Here is a 12353-nt window from a genome sequence, read left to right on the forward strand (position 1 = left end):
TCAACCTTTAATATATAAAAAAGAACGTAGTACTCTTTTTTACACTAATTTTAATAATAATCGAGTGTGCTTTAGTAGCATCAACATCACATATTAAAGGAAAATTATCTTGTAGTGCTTATTTTGTCATAGTCAGTTTTAGAAGGACAAATAGAAGAGTGACGAGGACAAAAAAAACGAGAGAAAAAAAAAAGCCAAGTAGAAAGAGAACGATAACTAAAGAATGAAAAAAATATATAATAACAAAAAAAAATCTAATTTTAAAGTATGTTTATTAAACTTGCATTCATTGATGACCTAGGAGACTAGGATTTGAGGGTTGGCCTTGGTACAATAGGGCTGCTCTTTGTAAACTTGGAGACTAGTGTTCTAATTACATAAATACTCTCTCTATATTTAGAGATAATGTTTTGCCTATTGACCATTCCCAAACTCCACATTGATAAGAGTCGTATGCAATGAGTGAGTCATTTTATGTTTAAACCCAATTTTCTATCCCAAATTATATATTATTTACAACCTGTAACATCTTTGATACTCAAATAATGCTTTAAAGCATACCTTTTATGCTTTCCATAATTGTTGCTTTTTGAGGTTGATAAGTATTTTTGGATTCCTAAGTCAAATATCCTATGAGGACAAAGAATCCTAACGAGCAAAGAACCTTGTGAAAAAACAATCTTAGAAATTAGGGTTTCATTGTTCTATATATCTTTAGATATTGGTGGAGAGCAAGATATGCAGAAATGTTGAGAGTGCTCTTAGGTTTCTGTCTAGAGCATCTAATAGGGTAAAAAACGAAATGTGAAAAAATGTTTATGATCAATATGAGAGGATATATAAAAGTATTATTATAAGAGGATGTATAAGAAGTGTGAAAAAAAATTTCATGCATTGATTTTCTGGTATATTTTTTATTTGTAATTATTGAGTTTTTCTTTTAATTATGAAATCTTCTCTCCCCAACCCAACTGTTCAATGATTTCAAAGTATGAAATTCAACTAGGTAGCATTCTAATTATTGGCTCGCTCTCTCTCACGCACACATTTATGATTTCAAGCTTCGACAATTTATTCCCCAATCTTGTTATCTCATATTGGTATACGAAAAAACTCAGCGGTTAAACAATGCCTTGTTCCATTAAACTACTAACGACAGGAAAATTAGAATCTTAGTTTCTTGTTATAACTATTCAAGTGACTGAAAAAAGTATTATGGCTATCTTGTAAATCAACTTTAAATTATTTTTTTCAACTTGATTTCCTTGAAGGTTCTGCTAACACTAAATGCATCGATGATAAACAATTTACTGCTAGTTTTTGTTTTTGTTTTTTTTCTTCTAAGGCGATCAAGATTACAAGAGATCGCAAACAAAAACCAACATGTAACATCATCAATAATTGTTTTCCTTCAAGCTATGTTGGAAAGGAAGTATAAAGCTATTCGAATCATCACAAACCAAGTGTATCTTTGGTTTCCCTGTCGAACGCTCTCCTTAGCAACATGGGCTTGATGGTTAAAAGGTTTAGCATCTTGGATCGAAACAAAATTAAGCAAAGACAAGACCAAAAAGATAATATTAAAAATTCTAAATGCTGCGGTGCAAATTTTAACGCATGCATCGATCCAACATATGATGGGTACAAGTTGATGCTTGTATTTCAATAAGACTAGTTGCAACGTACGAGCAAATGCTCGAGTCTAACGCGTGTATATCGAGTTGAGCAAAGTGTTACTCTTAAGGAATTAAGTTATTAAATCATCATTACATCGCATGTATCATTTTACATTGACTGGAGAAACACTGTTTAACCATACCAAAGCAGAGGTGAGATGAACCAGACTAAAATGTCCGGGTTGTAACCTAATTCAATTAACTTGCCAAACTCCACATCCTTTTGACGAAGCTTATCACTCCGTCTTGGCTCAGTCGAATGACAGCTCAGTTTCACAACACCTAGAAGCAGAGAAAGAACAAAAAAAATACTTATATCATATTATACTCGGGATTTTCACCAACTGACAGCCAGTGTACTAGAATCATATATCCTGTGGAATCGTTTTAAGTTCCAACCTAGAATCATATTCACCTTCAAATTAAGCTATAAAGTCCATCAGCTATACTATTCAGGCAAGATAAATACAAACAAGCTAAATGCAGTAGCTATAAGCCTTTGATCTTCAAGAGTTAGCACTAGGGATCATAGAATTATAGAACATACACATTTTTACCAATTTAAATGATCAAGATTAGAGTTCTGAACTGGAGATATTGCCAGAGATCTTGTGTGCATGATGAGCATTTAGCAAAACAAATTTGTTTAATGCCCCAAATGGTTTGAAAAAGAGGGGGATGATTCACAATAGATCGCGCTCAGTAGAACTGATTATGATGGGTAGTAACTCTGGTTGGGGACACTGGTTGGGGGGTTGCTTATGCTGGAGTTTGCATAGTATGCTTCACGTTCTAAAACAGTATCGGCAAACTGATACAAATTTGTACTTGAGCTCCCGGTTCCATATCCATCACCCGAAGCTTGTGAGTAGTATACATTTTGTCCTGCCATTGACGATGGACCCATCCAGGCTTCGGAATGTGTCGATGCTAAAAAATGTTGTCCCACTAATCTCTCATCAAGTGCTCCATTCCCATGCAGTTTATATAAATCTCCATCATAGTTAGTAAATGGATGAGAACTGTTCTCCACTGTTGACCCAGCAGGACCTTCTGCTGTTGCTGCGACAAGTTCACTGCTAACTCCTGCTGAAGTATGGACACCCGCTGTCAGTGAGCTAACCCCACATAATCCATTATGTAGACCAAATCCATCATCATGAGCATTCCTCCGGTATAAGCTCCCATAGTAGCCCTCGGGATTAGCAAGTGAAGCACTTTGTTGCTCCTGATATTGCTTACCAAAATGAGGCATGATACTATGTGATGGTTTGGCTGAAGAACACCAATAATTTTTTAGTTGAATTTGACCCAAATCCTGAGCCTTTCTTTTCAAGTTCTTATTTTTCAATCTCTCCTCGTCCTTGGCAATTACCCTTTCTATCTTGGCAATCTTCTGATTGATATTGAAGCTAGCAAGTTCAGATGGATCAAGTTTGTAGTTCTCCAGACATTTTGCTACCAATTTAAGCCTCTCCAAGAGCTTCTCATTGGCTTCTCGCTGCAAAATACAATTGGTAATTCATGCAATCTAAAAGCTTGCCATATGCAGCATAAAATAGAGCTCTAAATATAGACACCAAAATAGTGACTAATTAACAAAGACCGTACCCAATTTCCATGGAACCACATTATATTAGATCCATCTACCATTCTTATCCTAAAACTCAGCAATATTGAAGAAATTGGATCTCTAATAGACCAAACGAGAAATCTGCAGACAACTGATTAGTTCTGTCCATCCAATTAGGCTTTGGTGGATCAAGGCTACAGTTTATCATGTTTAAAGCTGCAGAAGTATGTTCTTGATCATCAGACTGATATGTGGCAAACAATGGACTGCCAAAGTACACTTCATTCTGTTTATTAGCGCTACTCTCTACAATAACACTAAAAGAATAACACCAATAACTCCGAAGCTATAATTCTTTACAAGTGAAAAATACTATCCTATATTTTACCTTCCACTAACGTCAAGTGTCCAAACCAAGGATTGACGTACCACCGTATGGGTGATATGTATTAGTTCGACAGAAGACCGAGACGTAGACTGTCCTGGCAAAACAGTTGGAATTTGACTATTACCAACCTGTACCGGTCAGGTAATAATCGGATTTCAACCGATATTGATCAACATCTGAGATTCATCTTGATCCAACGGTCAAATTGACTGTTGGACCACTTTGAAATCTGATTTAAACCCTCTCCCTCCCCTGTTTTGCCCTCTCTCACTCTCACAACTTCCTAGCTCTCTTTCTTACTCTTTATCACACATTTTTTTCACTCTCTTTCTCAATTAAAGCTGATCTTTGGTGATTAGAGCTTCATTTGTGAGGATTAACATATTCTAATAAGTCATTTAGAGGAGGATTACTCAAATTAAAAGGTATGTATTCTCTTTCTACTTCGTTAAATTTTGACATGATTAGCTCCATTATATCTAGTTCATGATGATTAGGGTCAATCACTTTTTTTTAGTGCCCAATTAGGATAAATGGAGCTTGCTAATTGTGTGATCAGTGGCATTAATTTGAATTAGGGTACTTTTAGTTAGCTTTTGATATGATTAGCTCCATATTAGCACCATTATATCAAGTAATTAACGATTAGGGTCAATATCTTACTCTTAGTGCCAAATTAGGGGTAATTAAACATAAATGCAGCTTGTTAATTGTATGATTAGTGGCATTAATTAGAATTTAGGGATCATTAAAGGCATTATTATCTACAACCATCATTGGGTGCACTCCTTGACACAAACCATAACATTTATTCAACAATTAACTTATTGTCTATCAATTATTTCCATAGTCATAAAAATTAATTATAAGGTTTTCCAATAAAATATATACATATGATCTGAAAATGAAACGTCTCTATGTACTTTTCAAATAGCACAAAAGCCCAGCAAATGTTTCAACCAAGGTGCCTTCTAAATAGTATATATGATGCCACTGAACCCAAATAGTTCAAATTAATTCAGCACTTGTTAATTTAACAAAGAAAAGAAAAAGAAAGAGAAATGCATCATACCAGTGATTTCAGTGAAGATTGTCCTTCCATTCGTTCATCTTTTGCAAATAGTGTAGATTTCTGCAAAAAGGAAACCAGCAGGGGCAAAGGGGGATGCTTGTCCTTCAGCTCAAAAGCGCAAATAAGATTCACAGCTTCAACATTCATTTCCTTACTTAGCATATCGTTAATAATATCTGCACATGAGACATGCTATTTAACACAATATAAAGATTCTAGTTAAAAATAAAATAAATGTATAGTGCCAAAAAAGAAAAAGACAGTTCTAAGCATCTGCACGCTAAATTGAACATGCAGTAAATCTACATTAAATATATGAAAATGTTTAAAACACAGAAAACTAGTAGTGAAATAGAATGACAAAACTTAGTAACAAGCAAAATACAGCTCATAATATATTCTGAACATATCTAGATATCTAGTGGTGTATGAAGTCGATAAATTCAGACAGAATTAAACAAAATATCACACTACCAGTGCAACGAAGGACCATATCCATGATACCGATCAACATTTCATTTTTTCTGGTGACACTGGACAGTAAAGGTTAGTATATGTGTATCGGCCGAACCAGTTGCCAAAATAAATATATATAAAGAGACAAACCATTGGCAAACATGGTATTTATAATAATAGCGATCAGCTATTGTGACGAAATCGCTGTCAGGATCAAGAGCGGCACTAATAGGAGGGGTGAATTAGTGCAACGGAAAAATTACGTCGATTTAAAAATCTTCATACGATAAAATTTGATTCCGACGAAAACCATTTCGTTTTTCTTGAATTAGTAGAGAAGAGGGGATTGGACAATTTGTAATGAAGTAAAGATGAATGTAGTAAATAGATTAAGCAGTAAGGAATGAACACACCGAAATTTATAGTGGTTCGGTCGTTGTGACCTACATCCACTTCCGATTACTCCTCTGTCGAGGTCACCGACGTCCACTAATGGTCTTCCTTCAGTAGGCGAAAGACCAGCCACCTCTTTACAGTGCTCTCCTTGTCACGAGTTTAGGAGATAACCCTTACTAGCCTCACACCTCTTCTTGGATGATTACAAAGCTTAAAGAGAGGGAAGAGGACTCTTCTCACTTTTAGAACACTTTTAACACCCCAACACTTAATAGTTTTTTTTCACACTTTGATTGCACTTTGTTACCCTTTCATGCAAAAAATGGTGGGGTATTTATAGGCCCCAATAGCTTCAAAATTGGAGCCAAAAAGTGTCTCATCCCGGATTTCCGAGGTACTGGCGGTACCATCGCCTGTACTGGGTAGTACCACCACTTGACATTCTAATACTAGGCGGTACCATCGCCCAGTCTGGCGGTACCACCGCCTGATAGAGTCCCGGATACTGAGCTCTGGCGGTACCACCAGATCTAAAAATGAGAAAACTGTAAGAAGCAAGATCTAAAAATTGAGAGAAAAAGTTTTTGAGGATTACCCTTGTAGTGAATCTCTTGAAAAGTTGAGATTGATCTTTAGATTCGCAAGAGATGAGGGTTTTCTTGAGTTCCTAGACGAAGAGCAAGGGGAATGAGAGGTGGAAAAGGGTTTAGAGGTGCGGGGAAGAGGTCTAGGAAGGCTTGGGGGCATTTCTACCGCCGACCCTAAAAGCCCTTTTATAGGACAGAGCTGTGGGCGGTGGCACCGCCAACTGGGTGGTGCTACCGCTGGTGCACAATTTTCAGCCCATTTTCAAGCTGCAATTTTACCTTTCAAACTCGCAGCTATATTTAGTAATCCAGTCATCACTTTGTGCTCAAGGAAAGTGCAAGCTTCGTAGTACTTTTGCAGGCCAATACTTTTCTATCTATGTGTATTAATGATTTCAATCATATAAACCATAAATATCTAAAAATTCAAGTCACAGACATCAAGAAATAGTTTATTCGTATAACTCCTTTCCTTAGTTAAAGTAGGGCAGAACGAGATGAAAGAATCAAGATTTGTATTGAAGAATATCTTCGAGAAATAAACAGTTTATTTTATGTTTGGTACATCTCAAGTTGTAGATAGCGACATATCATCTCCATAAATCCAAAGTCATCATCACTTTTTGTGAAACCCAATGGAGGCAATATAGATGGTTTCCTAAGTATGCTCTAGTATATTAAAAAAATCGTGCATCATCATTTAAATCTGAAAACCAATCAAAAATTTTCAAGATCAAATGTGTAGCACATAATTTCAAAACATATTATTTCAAATCACATCGTCAAGCATAATTTCATTGAATATAAAATATCTTCATTTAAATTTATTTTGTTACCAATAGTTTTAATTCCAATGATATTTCCTTTATTGTTTTGGCTAAAGAGCTTTATGAAGTATTTTGGATCTCCGGTCATAAGCCTTGAGCATCCACTATCAAACTATCATTCTTGCTCCTAGCTTGTGATGGTAGACACTTCTACAAGAAAGGGTGATTTTTAGGCAACCATTTGACCTTGGGTGCCTCATAAATCAATCTACTCAACTTATCATTTTGCATAGAATTCCTTATGGTTCCTTTAGGAACCCAAATCAATTTGTGTGGACTATATCTCTTAAATGGACATTTATAAGCAATATGTCCGGGTTTGCAACAAAAGTTACATTTGGTGCAAGGTGATACACGCAAGGTAGGGCCTTTTATAAAGGTGGTTGGATTTTGGTGAGAGCTACTCACAAATCCGATTCCGCCTCTTCTATAAACATGACCCTTATTAGCAAGGATCATATTCAAGGACTTGCTACCAATCTCAAACTTTTCTAAGGTTTCTTTGAGTAGCAAGTTTTCCTTCTCAAGTGCCTCTAAGTGTTCACACTTAGTGCATGGAGGCAAAGAAGGATTATCATGCTTAAATTTTTTAAAATCAACATTTAAAAGGGCATGCTCCTTTTTTAAAGATTTATACTTTTTACTCAGTTCTTCATTCATCAAACAATTCATGAAAAGCACTTAAGTGCTCATCGAAAGATAAATTTGCATCTAATGAATTACTTACCTCATCTCTGATAGCCATTAGTGCATGGTTGGCGATCTCCTTATTGCTTTGTTCTTTGCCTTCGGAATCGCACAAGTCATCCGACGTCGTTTTGAGCGTCTTCTTCTTCTTTGGTTGCTTCTTCTTTACTTGGGGACATTCGCTTTTAAAATGTCCCGACTTCTTGCATTCGTAGCATATAACTTGTTCTTTCTTAGGTTCAATTTTGTTTTTAGTGTCATTTTTAGATTTATTTCTTTTTATGATTTTTTTGAACTTTCTTGTCAAGAGTGCCAAGTCATCATCATGGTCCTCATCACTTGAATTTTGTTTCAAGTGGTCTTCATGAGTTATTAGTGTTATATCTTTCCAGTTCTTTAGAAGGTTGTTCTCAAGCTCTTCATAAGCATTGCAAGTCATTTCGTAGGTCATCAATGACCCAATAAGTTCTTCGAGCGAAAAGTTGTTCAAATCCTTGGCTTCTTGAATTGTCGTTATTTTAGGATCCCAACTCTTTGGGAGGGATCTTAATATTTTGTTAACAAATTCGAAATTAGAAAAACTTTTACTAAGTCCTTTTAGACCATTGACGACATCCGTAAACCAGGTGTACATGTCTCCAATGGTCTCACTTGGTTTTATCTGAAACAACTCATAGGTATGGACTAAAAGATTAATTTTGGACTCCTTTACTCTACTAGTGCCCTCGTAAGTGATTTTGAGTGTATGCCAAATATCAAAAATCGTTTTACAAATAGACACTTGATTGAACTCGATTTTATCTAAAGTGCAAAACAAGGCATTCATAGCCTTGGCATTTAAAGCGAAAGTCTTCTTCTTCAACTCATTCCAATTGTTCATTGGAAGAGAAGACTTTTGAAAGTCATTTTCCACAATGTTTCATAAATCAAAGTCTATAGAAATTAGAAAAATCCTCATTCCAGTCTTCCAATAGGTGTAATCCGTCCCATTAAACATGAGTGGACGTGTAATTGAGTGACCCTCTTGGTTGCCGACAAATGTCATCTCTCTTGAGTTTCAAACCAAACCAAGAGTGACCTTGCTCTGATACCAATTGTTAGGATCAAGAGCGGCACTAAGAGGGAGGGTGAATTAGTGCAACGAAAAAATTACGATGATTTAAAAATCTTCGTACGATAAAATTCGATTTCGACGAAAACTATTTCGTTTTTCTTGAATAAGTAGAGAAGAGGGGATTGGACAGTTTGTACTGAAGTAAAGATGAATGCAGTAAAGAGATTAAGCAGTAAGGAATGAACACACCGAAATTTATAGTGGTTCAGTCGTTGTGACCTACATCCACTTCCGATTCCTTCTCCGTCGAGGTCACCGGTGTCCACTAATGGTTTTCCTTCAATAGGCGAAGACCAACCACCTCTTTACAGCGCTCTCTCCTTTTCACAGGTTTAGGAGATAACCCTTACAAGCCTCACACCTCTTCTTGGATGATTACAAAGCTTAAAGAGAGGGAGGAGGACTCTTCTCACTTTTACAACACTTTTAACACCCCAACACTTAAAAGAGTTTTTTTTCACACTTTGATTGCACTTTGTTATCCTTTCATGCAGAAAAGGGTGGGGTATTTATAAGCCCCAATGGCTTCGAAAATTGGAGCCAAAAAGTGTCCCATCCCAGATTTTCGAGTACTGGCGATGGTACTTTTAACCAAGGTATGCAATACTGTACCGTACTGGTGTTTCGAGGTTGGCTCGGTACGGTACGGTACCAGCGTACTGAGTGATACACCAGGGCGCACCGAACGGTACACCAGGATTGACCGAGCGATTTCCACTTACTGCAGCATTGTAGCAGTGCTACAGTGTAAAACTGTAGCGCTGTGGCACTGCTACAGTATATTACTGTAGCACTGTAGCACGGTCCGTCTGGTAGCGGGCGGTCCGCGTACCGGTATACCGTCGGACCGGTACATACCACTCGTACCAATGATTCTTTCAGCAAGGCAGAGGTAGAGCAAGTGAAGGTGATTCTTTCAGTGATACCGATCTTTGCATGCACCATCATCTTCAACACGGTCCTCGCTTAGCTGCAGACCTTCTCAGTAGAACAAGGAAGCTCCATGAACACTCGGCTTACAGACTCCTTCAGAGTCCCACCTGCATCACTCCAAGCCATCCCCTACATTGTGCTCGTCATACTGGTTCCCATCTACGAAACCAGCTTCGTCCCTCTTGCCCAAAAGCTCACCAGAGAGGACTCGGGGATCACTCCGCTGCAGCGAATCGGCGTCGGCCTCTTCACAGCGACCTTCTCGATGGTGGCAACCGCCATGATCGAGACGGAGAGAAGAGAGAGATGGCTGTTGGGTTGGGCAAGCTAATGTCCATCTTCTGGATTGCTCCCCAGTTCCTCATCTTTGGCCTCTCGGAGATGTTTACAACTGTGGGGCTCATTGAGTTCTTCTACAAGCAATCATTGGGCGGCATGCAGTCCTTCTTGATAGCCATGACCTACTGCTCTTACTCCTTTGGCTTCTTCTTGAGCTCCCTGCTGGTGTCATTGGTGAACAAGATCACATCAAGCTCATCAAATGGCGGATGGCTGGGCGACAATAACCTCAACAAGGACAGGTTGGATCTCTTCTACTGGCTGTTGGCAGCTCTCAGCCTCCTCAACTTCCTCAATTATCTTTTCTGGGCCAAATGGTACTCCAACACTCCATCTCCATCAATTGAGACACATGTTGGAGCTGATAACATACCGTGAAAGACCACTATCCTACATTAAATATTCCTCTTCAGTCCTAAACTTAAACTAAGCTAAGAGGGTAAATAAAACAAAAAAAAAGAGCTAGATCGTAGATCTATCATGCAGGTTTCACGCCATCTCTGGCCCTTCTTATATATATGTATTACATCGAATCATGGACATATAATGAATGCACTAACGATTGTCAAACATTGTTACTATATGAAATTTTAGTGTTCTTCTGTCTTCTCTTGCTCTTTCTTTTCATTTATCACCCAAGTCTTCAGATCAAATTATTGTGCATGGAAATGGAGCTCGAAATGATGGACCAGCACTATGTCTATGTTGTTAGAGAGGGGACATGTTCATATGGAGACAATGGACAAGGCTTTTCTTTCCAAGTTCACAATTTTGTACTGTACCGGAGTTTCGACGTTCGCTCGGTACGGTAAGATACTGTATACCGAGCGGTATACCGTTCGGTATATCGCTCGATATATATATATATATATATATATATATATAGGCCCCAATGGCATCAAAATTAGAGCCAAAAAGTATCTCATCCAGGATTTTCAGGTACTGGCGGTACCACCGTCTGACAGAGTTTCGGATGCTGAGCTCTGGTGGTACCACCACTTGGCAAGTAATAACTGCCGACGATACCATCGCCCAGTCTAGGCAGTACCACCTCCCAAACCACTTGGGAGACCGTTCCCTGGGCGGTTCCACCGCCCTAGTCTAGCAGTGCCACCGCAAGACAGGGTCCAGCAACCTGGTTGGGCTTTGAATCTTCAGGCCCAAACCAATCCAATTACAGGCCTTGTTGGCCCCTAATAGAGTTAGTTGGATTACCTCCCAAATCTAACCCTAATTACGTGCTAACTACGATTCTTATGGCATACACTAAGCAAATCAAGTCTGGTTAGTCTAGGTTTCTTCCGGAGAGCTTCCGGCGATCTTCCGGCGAACTTCCGACGATCTCTCTGCAATGTTCCAACGGACTCCCAACAAGCTCCTGGACTTCACAACGATCTTCTTAGCGAGTTCCGATAAGCTTCTTTAGCAAGCTCCTGGACTTCTCGGTCAATTCCGGTAGAACTTCCAATGAACGTCCGGACTTCCGGCGAACTCTCGAACTCCCAACGAAATCTCGATCTTAACTCCGACACTTCATTTTGCTTTATGCCTTAATTGCAATCGTAGTTAATCCCACACACTTTTCTCAACATATAGATTTGATCAAATAAATTACCAATTGATTTCATCATCAAAATGCGAGATTCAACAATCGCAACTTCAGTTGCAACACAAAATGCTACGAACCTCAAAATAGTCCAGAAGTAGGAAAAGTAAAAGATCATAAACGTCAAAGCTAAGGCTTAAAGTACTCTACGACCATGCTTGTAGTATGATTATTGCCACAAGAATCTTCATTACACAGCCACGTGAAAGTAATAAACACAAATCAAGCCACATGCCATAGATGACAAAGAATACTTATGAAGTTATTAAGGCCAAACCAAAAGAGGTAGTTGTTGACATGTTGTTCAATCACCTCTTCTTAACCATTACAAAGTTATAATGCCATTTTCCAAAGCAAATAGGAATATCCCTTACAGAGGAGTATTAAATTAAATCACTGTGACTAAGTTAACCTAGATGTTTAACAAATCAAGGCACAAAATATTTTGCTGCAACCTCATATTTCTGAATAATGACGACTAATCAGAAGTCAGCACTCACCAAATTCAAGAATATAATATGGTTTAATGAACATTAACCATAAGACCTAGCTGCTCTACTTTACAGCTGGAAAACCTGCAAATAATTACAATTTTGGTGGTATCTATTTAGATTTCTATGGGCTCAAGATCACATTATATCATCAGCAATCCTTAGATTAGTTATTTTCAGTCTAAATTTCCCATAACCACCAATATAT

At 38.0% G+C, this 12353-nt stretch overlaps 1 protein-coding gene across 1 annotated transcript in view; it reads right to left on the bottom strand.

Moving 5' to 3' along the window:
• Window positions 1-2210: 2210 nt before the first annotated feature.
• The window catches only part of LOC135624249 (protein FRIGIDA-like), a 30043-nt gene continuing 19900 nt past the window's right edge, over window positions 2211-12353 (bottom strand). The window contains exons 2-3 of the mRNA XM_065127675.1: window positions 4710-4885; window positions 2211-3177 (exon numbers count right to left, since the gene is read on the bottom strand). Of these exons, the coding sequence (XP_064983747.1) occupies window positions 2389-3177; window positions 4710-4885 (965 nt within the window). The 3' untranslated portion in view covers window positions 2211-2388. The remainder of the gene's footprint in view (window positions 3178-4709; window positions 4886-12353) is intronic.

This window comes from Musa acuminata, chromosome BXJ1-3 (assembly GCF_036884655.1).
Source record: "Musa acuminata AAA Group cultivar baxijiao chromosome BXJ1-3, Cavendish_Baxijiao_AAA, whole genome shotgun sequence".
NCBI lineage: Eukaryota > Viridiplantae > Streptophyta > Magnoliopsida > Zingiberales > Musaceae > Musa > Musa acuminata.